Here is a 25,242-nt window from a genome sequence, read left to right on the forward strand (position 1 = left end):
GGGGGGCAGCTACCTATCTAACCTATACTGGGGGGTACCTACCTAATCTAACCTACGCTGGGGGCAGCTACCTAATCTAACCTACGCTGGGGGGCAGCTACCTATCTAACCTATACTGGGGGGTACCTACCTAATCTAACCTACGCTGGGGGGCACCTACCTAATCTAACATACACTGGGGGGCACCTACCTAATCTAACATACACTGGGGGGCACCTACCTAATCTAACCTACACTGGGGGGCACCTACCTAATCTAACCTATACTGGGGGGCACCTACCTAATCTAACCTACACTGGGGGGCTGGGGGGCACCTACCTAATCTAACCTACACTGGGGGGCACCTACCTAATCTAACCTACACTGGGGGGCACCTACCTAATCTAACCTACACTGGGGGGCAGCTACCTATCTAACCTTCACTGGGGGGCAGCTACCTATCTAACCTTCACTGGGGGGCAGCTACCTATCTAACCTACACTGGGGGGCAGCTACCTATCTAACCTACACTGGGGGGCAGCTACCTATCTAACCTACACTGGGGGGCAACTACCTATCTAATCTATACTGGGGGGCACCTACCTAATCTAACCTACGCTGGGGGGGCACCTACCTAATCTAACCTACGCTGGGGGGCAGCTACCTATCTAACCTACACTGGGAGGCAGCTACCTAATCTAACCTACACTGAGGGGCAGCTACCTATCTAACCTATACTGGGGGCACTTATTTAACCTGTATTGGGGGCACCTACCTAGCTAGCCTATACAGGTGGCCACTATACTGGCTACCTATATTGCAGGCACCTACCTAAATAACCTGTACTGGGGCACCTACCTGTCTAACTTATACCGGGGGCGCCTGCCTATCTAACCTATACTGGCTACCTATACTGGAGGCACCTACCTGGCTAACCTATAGCGGGGGCAACTATACTGGCTCACCTATGCCTGGCTACCTATACTGGGGTACCTATTCTTGGCTACCTATACTGGGGGGACCTATACTAAGTGCAATAGACCTGGCTAACCTATACTGCGGGCACCCATACCTTGCTCGCGGGGGGGGGGGGGCGCAATTTTTACACCCTCGCCCTGGGTGCATTTTAGCCTAGAAACTGCACTGATTACATACTTCCCTAACTGTCAGTTCCACTCAGAAGCTCACCATTTTCTTTCAGCAATGATTCCTTCCAGTGCTGATGAGATTTGTCAGATTTGTCTCTGGAACCTGAAAACCTTTTTCAGGGCCTTTTTATGTCCCTTTTTTACTGTATCAGTTGCTGACAGTTTTAACTGAAAGGTCAACCGATGTACAAGATAATGTCCTAGTTTCCCTATGGCTCAAGCAATATTACTAGTTAATGGAGAGCTGACCCAGAAGCTGTTAAGTGGTCATTGTTATATTTAAAATGGAGGCTGGAGAATTCCATCAATCATAGTGGAAAAACAGGACACAGGGGAAGAGATAGATTGATAAGCAGACTACTCGGTAGGTAAGTATGATGTGTGAATTTTTATTAAAGTGGACCCAAATTAAAAATACAAGATTTCAGAAATAAAATCTATTTTCTAAATTATAATATTAAATAGCAGCCTTTTTTCAGCTGCATGATGACAAATATAAAATATTTTACATTTATTGGAGGAACTCCTCCCTTCCTTTCAAATTGCCGGGATTTTCCCGGCAAACTGGTGGAGTAGATGGTGTCCAGCAAAGGAAGAATTGCTAATGGCTGCCACCTGTATAACCCTAGTTGTGAAAAGAGAAGGCTGAAAAGCATGCATTGAAATGCTCATAGGCTTGAAGGAGTGTTTATTTATCTTTGTATGTGTCAGAGTGGTGCAACTAAATATTTTGAATAAAAAAAATGTTTGGTTTGGGTCCGCTTTAAGTTCAGGTTTGCCTTAAATTGCAGCCGACATGCAGTTATCCTGCAGTTGATCTGAATTTGATCAGCATTAAAACTATTTTTTAAACACTTTTACCATAAAAATATATTTTGTGCATGGGTTGGTTTAGTTACTTTAATTTTCATTGAAAAGCAATGATGTTTTACCACGCTCCAGTCCCTAATAAGCTAAAAATGGTACATACTTGACATAGATTAGTCTGCATACACACGCACACATATTTTCTACTATGTAACCACATGTAAATGAAGATAAACTACTCACAGCACTCTAAAAAGATGCACATAGCGTGTATCACAGATTTGTATCAGAAGTCACCAGAACCAGCTTTACCAGATGCTTTAAACATTTGTTCAGTATCTGGATATTTATAGGTTGCAGGATGTGCTTTTTTTGTTTGTTTGCTTGTTTGTTTGGTTGCTTTTTTGTTTTTGTAAAAGGTGGTGGGTGGTGGTGGGGGGGGGGGGGGTTGAATGCATGAAATTGTGCTCTTCGACCTTTTTTTTGTTTGTTTTTTCCTTTGCTCTTGGTACTCTAGTGAGGGCTTGATTTATAGAACAGCTGTCATATTTTTGAGTGATCATGGTTTTGCTAAACAAAAATAAATGTGTGTAAGCACATGTTCGTATGTGACCCATGGTGACTTATGGGGATTTCCTGTATTATTCCCAGCTATTACGAAGCTGCTGGTAAGGGCTACAGGGCTTGCCAACTAATAGCTATTGAGATCTTTGTCAGGAAGAAGGTTTATAATATATGCTGTAAAAAGCCCTTCCCCTGCCAAGTCTTATTAACCCGTTATCCCTCATGCAGGCTGGTATTGGCCAGGAAGGCGGAGCCTGTGAGCTTGGTAATCTGCCCCTGAGCAATACCAGCCCACACAGTTCTTAACACTGGAAGGAACTTTCAGGTGGGAAGAAGGGGTTGGAAATACAACCTCCACCCATACTCCACCCATACCAACACACTCCACCCACTCCCTGGAGAGCAGAGCACCTTTATCCATTGCAAATAGCAGGGTTCCTATTCCAAGAAGGAGTTGAGGTAGTAGTATTTTGGTGCATAAAAAAAATTAATAGTCTCAACTTTAAAATACAACATCATGATATAAGTTTATATTCCAAGTCCATTTTCCTAAAAGTAATTTTCTCTTTTCTTCATCTGTAATGTTCCCTCTAGTAGTGCTTGTTATGGGTCAATTACATTTACTGTATATACTCGAATATAAGTCTAGAAATTTAGATCTGATTCACTTCATAAAAGTATAGGGGTCGACTTATACACGAGTCACCGGCAACACTGAGCACACTGAAAATTGTGTATACTAATAGTGACATTCCCATTTGCAGCAATTTACCCAGTGGTAAGTGATACTTTGAGGAAAGGAAATGCCAAGAAAACACAGGTATGAAAGTCCTGGCCACAACAATTAACAAGAAAAGCGGCAAGGGGGGAAATACTGGGCTGCATAAAAAGGAGTGAATAATTGCAGCACTTGGTGGCCTGGAGGAGGTATTGGCTGCACTTAAGGTTCAGGATGGGTTAATGGCTGCAATACTTTGTGCAGTGCAGTCATTAACCCCTCCTGAGCTTTAAGTGCAGCCACTAACTTTGCTGGGTAGACTTATACTTAAGTCAATAAAAAAACGGGGTTGAATATTAAAATCGACTTATACACGAGGTCGACTTGTATTCGAGTATATACGGTATGCACAATTTCACGTATTTTTTACAATTAGTCATTGTGATTACGTTATGTACAGCATAATACATTTGTGAATCGTATTACGCCTATAATTATGCAATTACACATAATTCGCAATCAGTGCATAACAATATCTGCATCTGTTCGCCAGTGTTCTGCGCATATGTGGCTATTAGTTAAATATTCTATACGAAAAATGTGTTGATATGCGGGAAAAAAATTGCATTCATCTGCCAGTATACTGCAAACGCATGACTAGTTGTTAAATATTCAATACGAAAAATGAGTTCATAAGTGAGAAAAAAAAATCACTTTTATCAGCCAGTATACTGCACAGACACAGCTATTTAAATATTCAATGTGAAAATTCCGTTCGTATGTGTAAAACGGTTGCAAAGGAAATTATGCGTAAATTAAGCTATTATGCATAATTGCGGTTAGTGATTATGTTTGCATGCAAAAAATCTTATGCATAATCCACAAATTTTGCATTACGGTTACAATGCGTAATTACAAATTACGATGTGTAATTACACGTAGGCGTAATTTCTGCCCACCACTAGTTCTCTCTTTACAATTCTTCTATTCTATAATACATCTGTTTTTCATATACTTTTGTCTGCTCTTTCTCTGTGTTTATACCGTATGTGTTCTGTATTTTTGTATTTTTTTTTTTTTTTGCATTTATGTTCTTTAGCTGTAATTCTTCCCATTTTTCATCTGTGATTTATATTTTCTTTTTTCTATATGTCTTCTATCTTGCTAACAGAATGCTCCTCCTGCTGTCTGTTCAAGTCATTTCCCTGTCACTGAGCAGGACCCCTGCCACTGATATATTTGACTGCTGTTGCCCAGTGAAAACTATAATGACAAATTCAAATAAGCCCTGACAGGTTATTCAAATCACCTCCAATAAGGCTTAAAGAGACTCCGTAACAAAAATTGCATCCTGTTTTTTATCATCCTACAAGTTCCAAAAGCTATTCTAATGTGTTCTGGCTTACTGCAGCACGTTCTACTATCACCATCTATGTAATAAATCAACTTATCTCTCTCTTGTCAGACTTGTCAGCCTGTGTCTGGAAGGCTGCCAAGTTCTTCAGTGTTGTGGTTCTGTGATGCATCTCCCCCCTCCAGGCTCCTCTCTGCACACTGCCTGTGTATTATTTAGATTAGGGCAGCTTCTCTCTTCTCTCTTATCTTTTACAAGCTGGATAAATCGTCCTCTGAGCTGGCTGGGCTTTCACATACTGATGAATTACATATGGGCAGAGCTGTCTGCACTCTGCAGTAAGAAACAGCCTGACACTTCAGTGGAAGATAGCTGCAGGGGGAAAGAAACACACAAATGATCTCTTGAGATTCAAAAGGAAGGCTGTATACAGCCTGCTTGTGTATGAATGTATTTTCTATGTGTGGACATACTGTACATCAACCTACTTCCTGTTTTGGTGGCCATTTTGTTTGTTTATAAACAAACTTTTTAAAACTGTTTTGAACCACTTTTAATGCGGCGAGGAGTGGCGAAATTGTGACAGAGGGTAATAGGAGATGTCCCCTAACGCACTGGTATGTTTACTTTTGTGCGATTTTAACAATACAGATTCTCTTTAAGGCTCGTACACACGTCTGATGAAAGGCAACGACGGGTCCGTCGTCACCTCCCGCTAGGCGGGTTTTCAGCAGACAGTACAGCGTGTGTACAGTCTGTCTGTATTCGTATTTCCTGGTGAGCAAGCCTATTGTCTCATTGTTTTATTTTCCAAATCCCACTTTAGAAACACTGCTCATATGCACATGTATGTGCATGCATGGTGCCGTCAAAAAGGGACCATTAATCATGGATTGCAGTACAGAGCCTCTGCTCATCTATTTGATAAATTGATTTATGTTTTCTTAATCTGCTGCATTCTTAAAATGTAACTCACCTGTGCCCAGACTAACATCCAAAAACATATTAATATTGAAAATGTTTGATCAAATCCATGAACTGTTCCTTTGGATACTTAAATAAATTGATGAGATTGTATCTATCCTCCTGCTCCTGAAAATGACTTTTTAAATAATTTTAATGTTTAAACATTTACAAAGCAGATTGACTCTTTTATTGTATCTGCACAATGGCAGTCTTTAAAGTGTCCCAGAGCTAAAATACATGCACTATTGACCCTTTTTCTATCTATCCCCTGCTATCAGAAGTTCATCTCTGTCAGGAAATAATTTTATGGCTGTAGTTCCTTATCAGTGAATCAGGATTGGCATATTAACATTCAAACCTTTACACAATTTGGACCCTGGATATCTAAATGATTTGTTGCAACTGCATTAGACTGCCCACAAGATCAAAAGGATCTAGTAACTTGGACACCCCCAGATTCCTCCTCAAAAACCTTTGGAGCCAGAGCCTTCTGTCATGCTGCCCCCACACTTTGGAACTTCTCACCCAACCAGAACCTCCATCTCTTGGAACATTTAAGTCCAAACTAAAAACCATCTTTTTAGTCTGGCATTTACAAACACTTGACTATTTCCTCTGTATGGCTTTCTGCCTGGACTCTGGACTTCCTCACTAGCATGTCCCAAGTTGCCATGCTGAACAACCTCTCCTCTTGACCAAGGGTCACCAATACTGGAGCCCTACAAGGCTATGTCTTGTCACCAATCCTGTTCTCTTTTTACACAAACAACTGCACCTCCACAGCCAACTCTGTTCAAAACATCAAATTTACAAACAATACCACCATCGCTGGCCTTGTAACCAGAGCCGGATTTGTACTTTTTACCGCCCAAGGCCTGCTGTGACTGGTTGCCCTAAACCCCCGATGATCTGCATCAAAAGCACTGAAGTCCACAGAGTATAATAGTTTTGCCCTTTTTTTATTCAGCACTGCTTTAGTAAGAGGGCTTTTTGGTCTCTTTTAGCCACTTAGTTTCTCCTAATGGTTCTTGGTCAACAAAAGTAATCTGGATACTCTGTACTGTACTGGTCCAAACCTTATCCCATACAGCCATAGCAGCAATCATTGATAAGTGTGCAAGCCCCACTTGTGGGGTCGAATACACACCGAGCATACACATGACCTGTCTACCACTAGAGGAGGATGTTGGTTTCCATTAACAGCTTGCATGCAACCTATTAAGTACTCATCCCTCCCACTGCGAAGAAGTCAATCCTCCATGGGAGGGGCCTAACACTAACTAAATCCTAACCTATGTATATGCATAGCCTGGGTGCGGCTAATCAAATAAAATCGAAAATTGAAAATTGCGCAAAAGGTGGATCAGCGCAACACCAGGCCGCCTCCGAATGGCTTGCACTCTTTTGCAGGTAGGCACTAGTCTGTTTTTAAGTAGCGCTGCTCATTTCCTTGCTATGTACTAATGTAATTCGTTTTTGGTCAGCTGCTCCCACTTAACAGCCATGCTTTTGGTGTATATGCAGAGCTTCTGTTTGGGTTCAAGGTGCGTTTGTAGTTCCTGGGGGGGCTCAGCGCATCTCTGATGGAGGCCATTCGGAGGCGGCCTGGTGTTGCGCTGATCCACCTTTTGCGTAATTTTCAATTTTCGATTTTATTTGATTAGCCGCACCCAGGCTATGCATATACATAGGTTAGGATTTAGTTAGTGTTAGGCCCCTCCCATGGAGGATTGACTTCTTCGCAGTGGGAGGGACGAGTACTTAATAGGTTGCATGCAAGCTGTTAATGGAAACCAACATCCTCCTCTAGTGGTAGACAGGTCATGTGTATGCTCGGTGTGTATTCGACCCCACAAGTGGGGCTTGCACTCTTTTGCAGGTAGGCACTAGTCTGTTTTTAAGTAGCGCTGCTCATTTCCTTGCTATGTACTAATGTAATTCGTTTTTGGTCAGCTGCTCCCACTTAACAGCCATGCTTTTGGTGTATATGCAGAGCTTCTGTTTGGGTTCAAGGTGCGTTTGTAGTTCCTGGGGGGGCTCAGCGCATCTCTGATGGAGGCCTTTCGGAGGCGGCCTGGTGTTGCACTGATCCACCTTTTGCGCAATTTTCAATTTTCGATTTTATTTGATTAGCCGCACCCAGGCTATGCATATACATAGGTTAGGATTTAGTTAGTGTTAGGCCCCTCCCATGGAGGATTGACTTCTTCACAGTGGGAGGGACGAGTACTTAATAGGTGGCATGCAAGCTGTTAATGGAAACCAACATCCTCCTCTAGTGGTAGACAGGTCATGTGTATGCTCGGTGTGTATTCGACCCCACAAGTGGGGCTTGCACTCTTTTGCAGGTAGGCACTAGTCTGTTTTTAAGTAGCGCTGCTCATTTCCTTGCTATGTACTAATGTAATTCGTTTTTGGTCAGCTGCTCCCACTTAACAGCCATGCTTTTGGTGTATATGCAGAGCTTCTGTTTGGGTTCAAGGTGCGTTTGTAGTTCCTGGGGGGGCTCAGCGCATCTCTGATGGAGGCCATTCGGAGGCGGCCTGGTGTTGCGCTGATCCACCTTTTGCGCAATTTTTTAATCATTGATAAGGACCAGAAGGTCCAAAATAGGCTGTATGTATGTTGAATTGATGTGGCTGGCTCTGTAAAATGTATAAGCTATAGGCCATAGGCTATAGCTCACTATACACTAGCAGTTCTGGATGTGTGCCTGACTTTCAGGGACATAAAGAGAATGATGATTTGCATATTTAGGAGTGATGCATCATGGGAAAACACAGCTGCTCACTTAAAGCTAAATTATGGCAAAACTATATTCAGTGATAAATTGAGAGATTGATTATAAAAAATGATGGACAAGGGATAAAACAATATTATCTGTTCTGTGTCCCTACACATATTCCTTTTAAAGTTTTTGTAAAGTTTCCCCAATAAACATCCCCAATCAAACGTGCATTGTATGAGATACATAACATTCCTGAATAAACAACAGTATGATTCTGTGACAATAAACATTCCTTTTAAATGTGTAACACTAGATGATAGGTCAATGTGACTTTGCAGTTTGCAGCATTTGCTTTGGTATGGCTTTGCTCCATTGTTAATATTATCATGATCATGGGGATATTTCCTGCTAACCAGATTTTTTCTGAGGTTAGGAGGTTGTTTGGAGGCCTGACCTGGGGGTTCTGGGAAATGTATTTTAGAATATCATTCTATATTGGGGGTTCTGGGAAATGTATTTTAGAATATCATTCTATATTATAAGGCGTTGTACATCCTTAATGATTTGGGTACACCTTTTAGTGTCGGTGGCTAGACTAAAAATGGTAAATGTGTACTTTTTGTCTCTGGATTCTTAATGCTGACTGTTAGTTTTAATGGCTTTGGTCTTGTAACCTTTTTTTGCTGAAAAGATTCTGCCAGGACTCTGAGGTGTTATCCCGTTGACTGAGTCTGAAAATAGGCAGTATTACTATGTTGATGATTTTTTTACCATAAGGAGAGAAAGGAAGGGCTGCGCTCCTCTTTAGGCACAAGCATAGCCATACTGCGCCTGTGTGAGTAAGGCGGAGCCGCTTGTGCACAAAGCATGGAAACGCTGACGCAGGCGCACTGTGTCCACGCAAGACTCGGATGAGATTGTGTCAGAAGAAGAGCACATCCCCAATGTTCTGGGAGGTCTCAGGCAGAGGTTTCTATAACAGTGTGAGAAGCCCTTGGAGGATCCAGAGGCTGCCCTCTTCTTAGGTAAGCATTTCATGTTTATACCCAAGTTTTACCTCAGGATTGCTTTAATGAACACAAGACAAGACACAGAACATTTATATTGAGTTTTTCTCCTGGCGGACTCAAAGCGCCAGAGCTGCAGCCACTAGGGGGACGCTCTATAGGCAGTAGCAGTGTTAGAGAGTCTTGCCCAAGGTCTCCTCACCAAATAGGTGCAGGCTTACTGAACAGGAAAAGCCAAGATTTGAACCCTGGTCTCCTGTGTTAGAGGAAGAGCTCTTAACAAGCACACTATGCAGCCACAGTGATATCTACGAAGCTCTAAAAGTTTGAAAAGTAGCCCATTGTTAAAGGGGAACTGAAGTAAGAGGTATACGGAGGCTGCCATATTTATTTCCTTTTAATCAATACCAGTTGCCTGGCAGCCCTGCTGATCCTCTGTCTCTAATACTATTAGCCATAGCCCCTGAACAAGCATGCAGCAGATCATGTGTTTCAGAATTTAAAGTCAGGTCTGACAAGACTAGCTGCATGCTGGTTTCTGGTGTTATTCAGATACTACTGCAGAGAAATAGACCAACAGGGCTGCCAGGCAACTGGTATTGATTAAAAGGAAATAAATATGGCGGCCTCCGTATACCTCTTACTTCAGTTCCCCTTTAACCTGACTGATGGAAGGAAGAGTGGGTGCATTTTTCTTTTAGTTTCTTTAGCTTCTGCCCTTATGATATAAAAATATTCAAGATAACCATAATAATAAAGCAGTGTTCAGAAAGCTCTCTCCTAGGTCAGGCATAAATACATTTGCATATTGTGGTGCCATTTATCTCCTATTGCCGTCCTTATGAGCTGCAGCTTCTGACTAGGAAAAAAAAGACCCACAATTCTGTGATACCTGCCACACAACATTCCTGAACTTTTATTAATGCCTGCTTATGTTGTAGCTTCTTTTCCCACCTTTGGTTGCGAATCTATAAACCCTTATTTGTGATTGCTTATATCTCTACTATATCATAGCTCCCAATTGTCCCTCTTTTGGAGCCCTGTCCCTCTTTCCTCCTCATTTGTCCCTCTTTCAGGACTTTGTCCCTCTTTCTATGTAAATAAATATATTTCTCTACTAAAAAATGTGTTTGATTGACTTTAAACTTTATTCCCACCCTTTAAATTGATATATGACTAATTTTAAACTATTTATATGAAGGAAAAATGAACCAGGATAGAAAGGACCAGTGTGGTTTGAATTATAAATCAACATATTTTTCTTATGAAATCGTTATGTTATGCGTGACTAGGGGTGTGACGGGGGCATGATTAGGGGTGTGACAGGGGCGTGGCTTAAGTGTCCCTCTTTTTTATTTCAAAAACTTTGGAGGTATGCTCTATTTTCACACTTTGTGAAAGAATTACATTATTATTTGTAGATGTGTATGTGTAGATTCAGATGATCTGACTAAGGTAATGATTCTTGATGCTGCAAGTGCAATGGGACAACTACAATCATCTTACTTGTCTTTTAAGCAAATACAAATACACAGTATCATAAAGGTCGTCACTTGTTAAAACTTGACCCACTGAAGTTCCCCATGCATATCTTGTAACTGGTGTTCTGTTTTTTCTCCTGAGAGAATCAAAGCTTAAATGTTAAAGAAACTTGCTTGACGAGTCTGATGAGTGAAACTGTACACCCACATTTCTGGCTCTCCTGATCTCGTGCTCAGAAAATGTTTCGCTGTTCCACTCCTTTCCAGTTATTTTGTCCTTGCTTTACTGAGAACAGTGAGTTAAAGGAACAGCAATGCAACAGTTGTCATTCACCAAATTGTGGACTTTGGCCACAGCAACTTGCACATTGAAATGTATGTTTAGCTTTGCAGTGATGAGCTACTCAAAAAATAAAGGAGATTTCACTGCATTATTGGCTAAAACAACAAGGCAGATTTACTAGACAGAAGCTTGTTTCATTTTCTAACCTGCGCATAAAAATGGATTACAATAGCCTAAGCTGGGTGTGTCGTACCTCTGGAGTAATGAGGCTCTGCATGCACTGAACATTAAGCAAAATGTAAAGTTTCTTTAACTACTTAAAGACCGCCCCACGCCAACGGGCGTGGTCGCGGCGGCAGCCCCAGGACCGCCTAATGCCAATTGGTGTCAGGTCCTGGGGCTGCGCGCGCATCTCCTGCTTGAGGGGCAGAGCTCTGCCCCGCCTTCAGTCTCCGAGAGCTTGTGCCGTCTTTACCTATAGTACTGTGATCAGCAGCAGCGCTGTAATGGGGACAGCCGTGTGACACGGCTGTCCCACTGGGGGACTCAGAAGCTATCGGCTGTGATAGGCCTCAGCCTATCACAGCCGATCGCTGTGATAGGCAGACGGGGGGAGGGAGGGTAATTTTCATATTAAAAAAAAAATATGTATAAAAATAAATAAATAAATATTTATTTATTAAACAAACAAACAAACTTGGGGGTGATCAGACCCCACCAACAGAGACCTCTGTTGGTGGGGGGAAAAGGGGGGGGGGATCACTCGGGTGCTGTGTTGTGCGGCCCTGGAGCTTGGCCTTAAAGCTACAGTGGCCATTTTCACAATAAAAGGCCTGGTCTTTAGGGGGGTTAATCACTGTGGTCCTCAAGAGGTTAAAGAGGAACTGTGGCAAAAATCTTAACATTTCAAACACTTAAGAAGTACATTTCCAGAGTAAAATGAGCCATACATTACTTTTTTCCTATGTTGCTGTCACTTACAGTACTAGATAGTAGAAACCTGACCTTACGGGCAGGTTTTGGGTTAGTCCATCTATTCATTTGGGATTCTTAGCATGGCCTTTATTCTTTATAAAGACATTGCCTAAAAAAGATTTATACAAAGATGCTGGCCAGCCTCGCTGTTTGCTGCACTCTTTTTTTTGGCAGTTGGACGGAGCAACTGCCATTCACTAAGTGCTTTTAAAAATAAAGAAAACTCTGAGAACCCCCCATGAGAAGATGGGCTAGTCCAAATTCTGTTGGTAATGTCAGATTTCTAACTACTTACTGTAAGTGACAACAGCATAGGCGAAAAATAATTTATGGCTCATTTTCCTCTGCAATAAAAACATACTTCTTATTTGTGTATGTGTACATGTATTTTACATTTTAAGATTTTCGCAACAGAGGTCCTTTAAAGCAGGAGGATTAGCCATACTATGCCAGGTGAAAAAAACACATATATAAGTAGATAAATACTTGATCTACTTACATAACACATGTATTGTACTGTCCACATTTTGATTTCAGTGAATTGTATATAGTAAATGAAGAAAATTCTGTTCCTGGTGGGAACCATGTCTTTTTCCCACAGTTTGAGGCTAAATACTGATGTCATTTCTTCCCTTAACTTTTTTTTTCTTTTCTCCTCCAATCGTTGAGTCACCTCAGCCTTGCTTGTAAACACAAGTGAGCAGAGGATCATGTTTCAGCTATGCAGCTAGGCAGGGAAATAAAGGGAAGAGGAGGAATATATTATAGGTAAAAAGAACCCCCAGCATGCAACTGAATGGCAATGGCTATTAAAGGGCCAATGCTCCTAAGGTATGTGATAACTCCAAACCATAACAGCAGAAAAGTTTTGAAAGTTTTAAATGTAGGATTAGCATCTTTATCACTTAATACACTCAGACCAGTTGCTGTTGAAATTTGATTTTTATGGTGACAATCCTACTTTCAGGACAATATTATTGAGACTGCCAAGTATACCTTACTAGCTTGAATAGAAAAAAGGGGAAGGGGGAAGACAACCGAGAGCCCACTATAGTGTAGTATGTTAAGGCTTGTTGCAGGAGAAAAAACTTCAACAGCTGAAATAATACTTACAAGTGTGGGTTACCACTTAGGAAAGCACTGTAAATGCAAGTAGGGAAATAAAGGGAAGAGGAGGAATATATTATAGGTAAAAAGAACCCCCAGCATGCAACTGAATGGCAATGGCTATTAAAGGGCCAATGCTCCTAAGGTATGTAATAACTCCAAACCATAACAGCAGAAAAGTTTTGAAAGTTTTGAATGCAGGATTATCATATTTATCACTTAATACACTCAGACCAGTTGCTGTTGAAATTTGATTTTTATGGTGACAATCCCACTTTCAGGACAATATTATTGAGACTGCCAAGTATACCTTACTAGCTTGAATAGAAAAAAGGGGAAGGGGGAAGACAACCGAGAGCCCACTATGGTGTAGTATGTAAAGGCTTGTTGCAGGAGAAAAAACTTCAACAGCTGAAATAATACTTACAAGTGTGGGTTACCACTTAGGAAAGCACTGTAAATGCAGGTAGGGAGATTAGACCTGGCTCGGGTTAAGAAGTCACTCTCTGTAGTAACAAGAAAGGGGTGAAACCCCTCCAAGGGTGAACAACAAATAGACTGATATAGGATAAACAGAGTCACCAGAAAGAATCAAATACACTAAAACAGTTTAAAAGTGAGAGCCAGTGGTGGGGCCTATTTCAGTATATAATACAATTTTATTTAAATTTTACTCCACTTTGTTGTGACGCGTTTCACGTTTTGAGTCCGCTTCCTCAGGCAATAGGGGAATATCTGTAACAAGTCTCTCAGTACATGGGCACCTTGGCCCACGAATGATGGGACATGGATGTTCATTTAAATGATCGTGGCAAATGGTCATCTGAACAATCCCTTGTTCTGTGATCTGTCATGACGGTCGTTCAATAGGAATGATCATTGTAGGTAGTCGGGCATTTTTAACATCCTTTAACAGTTTTTCATTAAACAACATTACGTGATATCATAAAGACGATCGTTCGTCACAAAAATCATGTAGTGGGTATGGACCTTAACACTAGGATTTGCTATAATTACTTCTTGGTTCAGCTTAAACAGGAAACAGAAAAGAGACATGATCATCAAATCTAAATCATACGATCTATAACCTGATCAAACTGATAGCATGAGTTCAGGAAGGCATCGCTACTAGGGGGTTGGCTTTAGATTTGGAATGGGGGGAGCAGACATGAAGTGGCTAAACTTGAAATTGAAGTGCTTTGCATTGGTGCAGCACATCATTTCATAATTGTTATTTTACAAAAAGTATGTAGTGAGGTGTTTTAAAAATAGTTTTATGCATAATTCATTTAAAATAATGTTCTATCAAGTGTGTATATAAAAACTGTAGCTGGACTTGAGATTTAAAAAAATAAAATGCCATTCTGTTTGCTTGCCTTGACTTGATTCATTTCGAACTTTTACCTGAAAAAGTAAAACAAGTTGTCCCAGATACACGTTTTTGCACAAGAATCTGATTAGCAGCGTATCTTGGAGAAATGTGGAGAGTGACTTGCCCATCAAAGTATTTATTCCCTGATTCCAAAGTATATTTGCTCCGGTCACACGGCCAATAATCACTCAGGAAATGCTCCTTTCATAGACTTAAAAGTAAATAATGGTTATCAGAATTATTGATATAGTTAGGTCCAGTCTCTTTTATATGTTTATTTAAACTGGGTGTGATACTCATTTTAAAGATTAGCTATAAATCACTTGACATTTACTGATTGCCTTATGTGCAGTAGAGAAATTCTATTTGTGTGGCAAAAAATGATTTATTCAGTGTGCCGAGAGCCAGAATGCTACTACTAATTAATCCCACGCAGAGGTGGATTAAGATTTAATATTCCTCTAGGCAAGGTAGTAGATTTGGGGCCCCCTCGTGTCCCATTTGGTAAGCTGAAGTGGAGAGAGGTCAAAGAAGCTGGCAGGTGGGCCCCTTGATACCCACTAGGCCCCAGACTCCTGCCTAGGTTGCCTGGTGGATGATCCTGCTCTGCTCACATAAAACTGTGTAATTATATTCAAGCATACAAAACCTACTGCTACTAGTTCTTGCTATTTAAATATCATGTCATTTAAATTCTTTCAGTGATGTCATATCTATGATATTTTGTAGTTCCGTTTGTGGACCGCATGGTGTGACTTACATGATGACATGCATCCACGTGTTTAAGAAAGAGTTTGAGCACGCAGTCAGCTCTGCACGTGCAGGGACATTTAAATGCTGAAAACAATAGGCACACAATGGCAACCCAGCCCAAAAACACCAGGTCACTAGAACACAATGTCAAAGTGATCTCTAAGGCATTTACCAGAGTCAGTGGGTCATAATGACAATGCCCAATGTAATTGTATGTCCAAATGGTACATGATCACAAATTCCCAAATCCTACTGTGTATATTTCCATCACTTGGGCTCCTATTGTAGTTCTATGTTATATTCAATGTAGCCACATCTTCTAGCATATAGGTAGGGTATCATAAACCACCACATTACTTTTTTTCAGAAATCATTGTAGAGTTAATTGTGTCACAAGCACATGATATGTGGAGCGATATGAGCCACTGGGATGCTATATAGGTTTTTGTTGCAGCAGGTTATGTTTTGCATGTGGTAGTTTTTCTGGCTGTTGGCCCAGTAACAGATTTTTACTGTTTCTCAGATACAGTATGAGAGCTGGACGTGGTCATTAACCTCTTGAGAACTGCAGGGCTAAACCCCCCTAGTGAAGAGGCCATTTTGAGTAAAATTGGCCACTGCAGCTTTAAGGCCAAGCTGCAGGGCCGCACAACACTGCACACAAGTGATCCCCCTTTTCTCCTCACCAACAGAGCTCCCTGTTGGTGGGGTCTGATCGCTCCCCCCATGTTTATTTTTTTTTCCATCAATATTTTCGTTTGTGTTTTTTTTTTTTTAAAAAAAGGCTGTTTCTTTAAACCCCATCCCTCCCTCCCTCCCCACAGCCAGCCAATTACGGCGATCGGCTGTCATAGGCTTCTGCCTATGAGAGCCGATCGCTCTCTCTTGTCCCCCAGGGGGACAGCCGTGTCACACGGCTGTCCCCAGTGCAGCGCTGCTGCTGATCGCAGCGCTGCACAGGCTAAATAGACGATGATCACGCCATCTAACAGTCTCCGCCGCTCGGACACTGAAGGCGGGGCGGAACTCCGCCCCCCAAGCAGGAGATGCGCGCGCAGCCTGCGCGCGATCTCCTGCAAAACAGAGCCCCAGGACTTTACGCCAATCGGCGTTAGGCGGTCCTGGGGCTGCCGCTGCGGCCACGCCCATTGGCGTGATGCGGGCGGCAAGAGGTTAAAGAGACTCTGAAGTATCGCTAAAATCCCATTTTTACTTAACTAGCTTCATTAGCCTTAATGCCCTACCTAAAACGCTGCATCCCCGTGTCTGAAATCGCAATAAAACCCCCCGAAATCTCTGGGGGGAGATTTGGGCAGTGTTTCCTGTAGAGGCAAAACTTTGAGCAGTAGATCTGCCTCTACTCCCATCAATCGACGCCTCTCCCCGCCCCTCTGTCTTCTTTCACTGAAAGGGGCGGGGAGAGGCGGCGATTAGTGCTCATTGACAAGCATGGAGGCAGAGCTACAGCCCAAAGCTCTGCCTCCCTGGGTAGCAAAATCCATGACCAAGAAAGTCAGGGATTTTTGCCCTGGGATTTGGGGGATTTTATAGCGATTTTAGCCGTGAGGATGCAGCGTTTTAGGTAGGGCATTAGGGCTAATGAAGTTAGTTAAGTAAAAACGGGATTTTAGCGGGACTTCAGAGTCTCTTTAGATAGGTTCTATGAAGCACTCTTAGGGTGACCTTTTTTGATTGTTTGTTTTTTGGGGGATTATTTGGAAAACTAGGAATCAGATCGAATCTAATTGACTAGTTCAATTCTACTACTTTTTTAATTTATCAGTTTATTGATTATCATCTCCGTAGTGTATTCACGTCATGTATAAGAAAAAACATTACCGACATTATTTTAATTTACATAAGGCTGTACTGTCTTAATATTTTGTAGGCTCCATTTGTGCTGCCAAGACAGCTCAGACCAAGAAAGTCAGGGATTTCTCAAGGCCTCTGAAGAAGAAAGTTGTAGCTGATAGGTGTATGTTTCTTTAAAAATGTTGTGCTTTGAATATTGATTTAAGTCAGCGGAAATTACTCCCGATCTGCTGACAATGAAGCCTATAATTAGAGCACATTATACCCTGATGCTGAAACAGAAGTACTTTCACTGCTATCTTTCTCCTGGCACTGGGGTGTTTTTAGTTTAATAATAGTGGACGATAGTTGTTATTCTTGATGAATATTTGGGCAGTTAATAGTAGGATGAAAAGTAATTCCTGGAATGCAGAGAAAGTGTCGTCAGACAGGTAATTAGGCAAATCACATTGAGATGTTTTCCTTGCCCAAAATGTTAACCCTTAATACTTTTAAATTCCAACCCAGGCACAATTTCTTCCTAGATCTCTATAGGTAGAAGGATTAGTATCACACACACTGGCCACATCCTGCACCACTGCCTGTGCAATTTTCTCAGGAAGATTCCGACTTTGCCTTGCCCCTTGTAGTCTCAATAGTGAGCATGATGCTATCCGGGCATTAGCTTGTGGTCTTTTCATCATAATTTAATGACATGATATCTATTTTCTAGCTGCAGAAATATTAGTCTGTTAGATGAGGTGTTGGGATATGTGTCTGGAGATGGGGTTTAAGCTTTCTTGAGTGAGTTTATAAACCCATTTGTTATATCCCAGATATTTCTAAGACATTTGAAACTTTTTTCAATTTTTTTTAGCTGTCAGCTACATATCTGCTTGCATATGAACCTTTGCTCGGTACACCTTTCATCATACCTCTGCAGTCAATATAAATACCATTACTGAGAAGAAAATGTGTTTGTCTTTAAGGTCAAAGATACTGTAGGATATGTCCTTGTTATTTTCTTTCATTTGTGATTTTCTTTAGCTACTGCAAAGGATCATGAACAAGATAAAGCAGTATAGCAAAATGCAATAAAAGCAAATATCAGCAGTTAAAGTAGACTACATAATAGTGTAAAATATATTTTATTGCTTCTGACTTGACTTCAAGTCTTAGACAATTATTAACCCCTTACCCAACCATGCAGATTAAATAGATAAGAGGTATAAGCAACCAACGTTGTAGCTCCTCTTTTCCCAAGCCAAAAGCAACATGGCTTTCAATATTAGGTGATGTACCTAACCAGGTAGGGCAACTATTCTCACATGTCCCTCATAAAAGAAATTAAGGTAACTGAATGGGGGCATACAGTGCCATCTGGTCTCTCTATGAATAAGGGGACAACCAAATGGTGGTCATAAAGTATAAGACATTTGTCATAGATTAGGTAGAGTTGATATAAAGATTGATTCTTAGGTAAATGTATTTAAAAAAGGATATGTTGATTGATGTACATTTGTTTTCTTTATTATGTATTAAACTACATGCCAGTTTTTATCTCGATTGACAGGATGTATCATAAGGCTGATGGTGCAGTGGTATAAATGGGCACAGAAATTGCAGGGCTCCTATTTCATCCCATTGATATTAACCTCCTTGCCGGTTATCCCGAGCTCAGCTTGGGGTAACCTGCGCAGGAGGATTTCTCAGGCCCCGCTGGGCCGATTTTTACAATTTTTTTTATTGCACGCAGCTAGCACTTTGCTAGCTTCGTGCATATCCCGATCGCCGCTGCTCGCCGCCGATTCGCCACTACCCGCCGCGCCCCGCCGCCCCCCCCTCCAGACCCCTTGCGCAGCTTGGCCAATCAGTGCCAGGCAGCGCTGAGGGGTGGATCGGGATTCCCTCTGACGTCCCGACCTCCATGACGTCGGTGACGTCATCCTGCCCTGTCGCCATGGCGACGGGGGAAGCCGAGCAGGAAATCCCGTTCTGAACGGGATTTCCTGCTTGCAAAGATTGCCGGCGGAGTTCGAAGTATATAGGAGGATGCCGCTTGTCAGCGGCTGTCATGTAGCTAGCGCTAGGCTAGCTACATGAATTAAAAAAAAAAGTGCTGCGTCGCCCCCTTGCCGACACAATTGGAACGGCAAGGGGGTTAAAGAAGAGCAGGAATAAACAACAGCATTTTCTGGGTGACTAGCTTAGATCACAAAGATTGGTATAAACAGTACTTCCAGCTTCAGAAACAAATAAAAAAATTAATAACCACCTTCCAACAGCTCTGTCTTTAGATGTTAGCATTGGCCTCCATAGAAGTGAAGACATGCAAAACGGCTGTCAGGTCTTCCTTCCCCTATGCACACACTGTATGTAGACTGAACACACTGATCATTCACTGTATGGATGTTTAATAAAGGTCAGTCCTTACAGCAGTGACCAGTATTCCTAACCTACTTGTGCAACATTGAACTACACTAAGCTTGTTCATCTTGCCACAACATTTTGTTATCTCCATTCCTGCCATTTTGAAGATCGATGTTTTTCTTTAGGCTCTTGACATAAACTATGACTAGTGCTTGTGTGATGTGTCATCTGTACATTTTAAAGTGTTCAAATGTGTTCCACTTTTTGTCTCTCCAGGTACCTAGTCCACAATGGATTGGAAGACATTTCAAGGCCTACTGAGTGGTGTGAATAAGTATTCAACAGCTTTTGGACGTATTTGGCTGTCAGTAGTCTTTGTGTTTCGTGTTCTTGTGTATGTGGTTGCAGCAGAAAAAGTATGGGGAGATGAGCAGAAAGATTTTGATTGCAACACCCGGCAACCAGGCTGCACCAACGTCTGCTATGACCATTTCTTCCCCATCTCTCACATTCGGCTTTGGGCTCTTCAGCTTATCTTTGTAACATGTCCTTCCCTACTGGTAATAATGCATGTTGCTTATAGGGAAGATCGAGAGAAAAAGAACCGCTTGAAAAATGGAGAGGAGTGTAATAAGCTGTACACCAACACTGGCAAGAAACATGGTGGCCTTTGGTGGACCTATCTTTTGAGTCTGTTCTTCAAAACTGGTATAGAAATCACATTTCTATACATCCTGCACACAATGTGGGATAGCTTTGATATGCCTCGGCTTGTTAAGTGTACTAACATTGACCCATGCCCCAATATTGTGGATTGTTATATCGCAAGGCCAACCGAGAAGAAGGTATTCACATACTTCATGGTAGCTGCATCAGCAATCTGTATTGTCCTCAGCATTTGTGAGATATTTTATCTACTCTTTAAGAGGATTTTCAGGTGTGTTAATAAGTACAAGAAGTCAGGCAACCATTCAGTGACTTACAGCAAAGCTTCAACATGCCAATGTCATATCCATTTAGATAATATGGAGAAGAAACCACTCAATAAGACTGTAGAATCTTTAAGAGCTTCAGCACCTAATCTGTCTATGTAACACCACCCTTCAATGGTCTGTAAACTATCTTCTGTGTCACTGACCATAGGCCTAAAGAGAACATTTTGGATTTCACTAAGCCAAACTATAGGCCCTCTTTCATCTGGATAGCTACTGGCCGGAGATTAGAGAGAAGTGGTGATTAACAATGTATGGGACTGTCTCCTATAGTACTACTATCAGAGTTAATAAGAAACTTTTGACACTAGCCTTTGTTAGTGTTTACATGAAATAGTTATTCAAATTATGAAAACCTCAACAAGAAGGTTCATGACTGGAAGAAAGGAGCCAGATTACAGTATAAAACAACCAACTGCCTACTCTTTGGATCAAAGAGTTTCCGATACATATTGATGCATTTCATAGTTTTTATGAAAGTTGATGCCTTTGAAAAACAAAAATGGATTTCAAAGTAGACTAGATACTGCCACGTTATCCACTCATCAGAACTTGACCGTTGAAATATATTGTGTCCAAGTGGAGCATAAGGAAGGTAGGAGGTACAGAACATCTCGACTTTATGAACATTGATATATGAACAAAAAACTAAAAATGGATGTACAGGAAGAATACAAGTTTATATTTGTATTTTTGTTGGCAATTTAAAGTCAGCATTTTACCTGATGTACATACAAAACCCTAAAGAACTGGATATCTATAAAAAGTACATTTTCTACTTACTTTACTATGTGTTAATACATGTTTTGCTTAATACAGTCTTCATAAAAAGCAACTTAAGAATTACAGAGAGATTGTAACCCAAGCTTTAAGGTGCTTCTTAAACTTTTGACCAATTTCTGTTTTATACAATGCCCTTTTATACTATAGTTTCCAGATTGCGCTACCTTTATTGCATTCACTTATAAAATTGCCACAGCATTTCTAATTGAAATGCTCACGGGGCAGATATAAAAGTGTATTGAGAGGTTATTCTGAGAAAATGAATCACTGTGTTTACAACATATTTCTTAGCTGCTTAAAAGGAGTGTGTAATAACTGTTTTCTTTATTTTTTTATTTGTTTTACTTTTACCAGCACAGGACCAATAGAGAGCTAATACTGTGATAGAGGGTGAACCCTTCAGGGCCCCTCTGGCCCAAGGGCCCTGATGCGGTTGCTACCTCTACACCCCCTATTGCTACGCCACTGAGAGGCGGTCTCCCCCTGCAAAGTGGTGTTTGACAGAAAACTCCCACTGTACTAGATGTAAAGAACCATTAAATAAATATTTAAACACATATTGGAACAACATGTAGTTAAAAAATGGAAGAGTTCACACTTATGGTGTGAGGGAATTACGCATGTAATTTTCCTCACACCACCCAAATTCATCTCCTTAATCAATGTTTGTCAAGAGTATAATGCATGTGGTGTGCAGAAAAATTGTGCAGGTTGTACTTTTTTCCCTCCCGCAAGCAGAAATCGTATTTAAAACAATACTGAAGCCATTCTCAAAAAAGTTTACTACCTACCAACCTATGGAGTATGAATGGTCTGGATCCCTTAGAGCTTTTCTGGTCCTCTCTCCGTGCCCTTAGTCCACCGCTGTCTCTGATACAATTCTACAATTTCAGGAGTCTTCAAAAGAAGTTGGAAGCACTGGTGTCCCCCAGTTCTTCCAAAGAATTGGGGGACATCACTGTGCAAGTGCTAGTGAAGTGTTTCTCAACTTTTTATTGGTATGTACCCCTTTTAAAACCCTGTGCTCCCCAAGTACCTCCTAGTATAGTCAACATTATCAAAAATACCCCATGACAAAGATCTATTTAATCTTAGTACATTAAAACTAGTTCTAAACCATTTTCAAGCATTTACTATTACTTTTAATTAGCTAAAATACGAATTTGGTGTTGCTTATATCGGATTTATCATTTTCTAAAACTCTTACATTGTTATACTTAAATATATGAAGCCCAAGTACCCCTGGAACCATCAGAAGTACCCCCTGGTATACACGTACCACATGTTGAGAACCTAGGTGCTAGTGCACAATACAGAGCCGACTTCTTTAGAAGCACTCAGGGACACCAGTGCTTCCAAAGCCTAGACTTCCAAAGGTGTATTCCCTCAGTTGATCGAATAACTTCAATGGGTGAGGGGGGGGTATGGAGAGAGGACCAAGAAGGGTCTAAGGCAGTGTTCCCCAACCCTGTCCTCAAGGCCCACCAATGGTGCATGTTTTGTGGAAATCCACAGAGGTAGTTAACACTAGTAAAGCACTAATTACCACATCTGTGTACTTTTGTGGTTCCTGCAAAACATGCACCCTTAGTGGGCCTTGAGGACAGGGTTGGGGAACTCTGGTAAGGAATCCAAAGCCTACCACTCTATAGGCAAATCTCTAACATTTTTTTAGGGTGGCTTAAGTATTACTTTAAATGTGAATGAGTCCATTGATTGACATGGGCTGTCACACCTAATAAGATTCTGCATGCGGGGAAATTGGATGCAATCACCTCAAGTGACCTCCCACGCTCCCTGCTAAAATAAAAAGTTCCATCATTTTTGCAGGTATTACACCACTTTAATTGACTTGATTTCTTTACAGTCTGATTTTAAATTTTTGCTAATGATGGGTTAAAGAAAACACTTTAAACGTATTTGATGAAAAAACAAAAGAGAAAGATACCCCCTGCCTACCTGGTCTAAATGTATGTTAACAAATCATACCAATTAAAGGGCCACTTAAGGAAAATAGGAAAACTCCACTTTTACATAAAAATATATTAACTATACAGTGTGTAATAAGTCGCAATGGTTTCTGCTCTGAGCTACTAGGTATTCGTACAGCAGGTTTGGAGTTTATCAACAATATGTACAGAGTAACCATTGCCATGGTTGTAAAATAAATGCAATTTGAGCTTTCAATTCGTTTTTGAAATCTGTAGCAGGCTAGAAACTGATTTGGAAAGGTGATTTTTAATAACATCACAAATAAAACTACAAAAAACTTGTTTATCACTAAGGTATGTTTATAGCAGTTTTATTACTAAAGTGGATTTTTCCTTTAAAAGCGGCATATCAGGTAGGCTGAAGGCACAGCAGATATTTATGCATACAATTTAAATGAGTATTAACATTCAGTTGGCTTGATAAAAGTAAATGCAGGTAAAAACTGCATGCACATTTTTTTTCTTACAAATGTTAGCACAAGATGGCTCAATTATTAGGTTTTTCTGAACAAGAAAACAATGTAGTAAGTCTGGCCTAACGTATTATTATTTCTAATGAGCAAAACATTATTGACCCAAGCCCTCCAAAGGATAATCAACAAGCTGGTTTCTGTTTTTTATTGGCTCCATTTCTTCAGTCAGTTGTTATGAACATTCTAGGACATTTTTTTTTTGCTTATCACTTATTCCATACATTAGTGATTATTTTTTGTAGTAATGTAATGTATTACTGTAGTTTCTTATGCCTTTTGGGGATTCAGAAGGTAACTCTCCTTATAGGAGTTCAAGTTTGGCCATTCAGATGCTCAAAGTCAACTGTGCCTTTTATAATGGATACTATTGAGGAGAGAAAAGTTTCCCCCAGCATGCTAAATTAGCTTCTCCCAGAAAGTGGCATTTGAAGCTAGCAAATCACTGAGCAGTTAATACAGCTGTTGATTAAAAGGATGAAATGCTAGAAACTATGCATTTGCTCATCACTACTGCCTACAGCAAATAGGGAGCCATTTTAATGTAGCTGCTGAAATCTACCTCTTAAGTCCCCTACTAAAGGTCAGATTATTTTACAATTTGACAACAGATTGACAAAGTAGCAAAACTACTTTTTTTTTTTTTTTTTTACAAAATACAAAAAATAAAAAAAAAATAAAAACACAATTACTGCAGATTTGATATTTGTACAGTTGAGATAAGAACACAATTATACATAATAACTGCCACATTATAATGCCAAGATGATGCTGGATGTAACTATTCACTGTAAAATAAGTAAGTTTGCATTGAGAAAAAAGGGTTCTAAGGCCATGCAAATATATTTTTCAATAATGTTAAATTTTGCATATCATAGAAATTCATTCTCCTTACTATGTCTGTATTTATTATTTATATTTGTATATTTTATTAAAAGAACATTTTTAAGTAAGTGACACCTGTCTGTTATTCTAGATGGTTTATTTGCATAGAAATGGAATAAAGTACTGATCTAAACATACTGTAGGTACAAAGAAGGTCCGCACCGATCCGTTCCACTTCTTCTTTATTGATGGACATATCCAAGATTAAATATCATCACATCTCAAGCTATCTCAAGGTATTTTATCTTGGATATGTCCATCAATAAAGAAGAAGTGGAACGGATCGGTGCGGACCTTCTTTGTACCTATATTTTCTGCGGGCCTTGCTGACCTGGTCCTGCACGGTCTGTTGCTTGTGGGGTGTAGCGGTGTCCACTTTTTCTACTGATCTACACAGGCAATACAATGTTGCATATCCATTTTTCTATTGGTACTTCTACACTTATAGCAGAAGCAGTTCAAATCTTGCTGCAGCATACTGTTAAAATATGGCATCCACAACAATAAACAGTAGAATGTCGAAAGGTATGCACATTTAAAGAGTAAAGGCTGCCATACACTAGTCGATTGCCATCAGATCGACCAACAGATAGATCCCTTTCTGATCGAATCTGATGGCTCCCCATATACTGCACACAAATTTTGAATCGATTTCAGCATGAAATCGATTTACAACCTTTAGAACTGCCGCCTGCCTCGCTGCCCCTGCTTCCCCAGC

The 25,242-nt window shown here is 40.7% G+C and overlaps 1 protein-coding gene across 1 annotated transcript in view; it reads left to right on the plus strand.

Annotated features, from left to right (window-relative positions):
- Positions 1–24,596, plus strand: part of LOC137546450 (gap junction beta-3 protein-like) — a 43,360-nt gene extending 18,764 nt beyond the window's left edge. Inside the window, exon 3 of the mRNA XM_068268941.1 lies at positions 19,680–24,596. Within this exon, the coding sequence (XP_068125042.1) occupies positions 19,694–20,497 (804 nt within the window). The 5' untranslated portion in view covers positions 19,680–19,693 and the 3' untranslated portion in view covers positions 20,498–24,596. The remainder of the gene's footprint in view (positions 1–19,679) is intronic.
- Positions 24,597–25,242: the final 646 nt, after the last annotated feature.

The sequence above is a fragment of the Hyperolius riggenbachi genome, chromosome 2 (assembly GCF_040937935.1).
Source record: "Hyperolius riggenbachi isolate aHypRig1 chromosome 2, aHypRig1.pri, whole genome shotgun sequence".
NCBI classification, from domain to species: Eukaryota; Metazoa; Chordata; class Amphibia; order Anura; family Hyperoliidae; genus Hyperolius; species Hyperolius riggenbachi.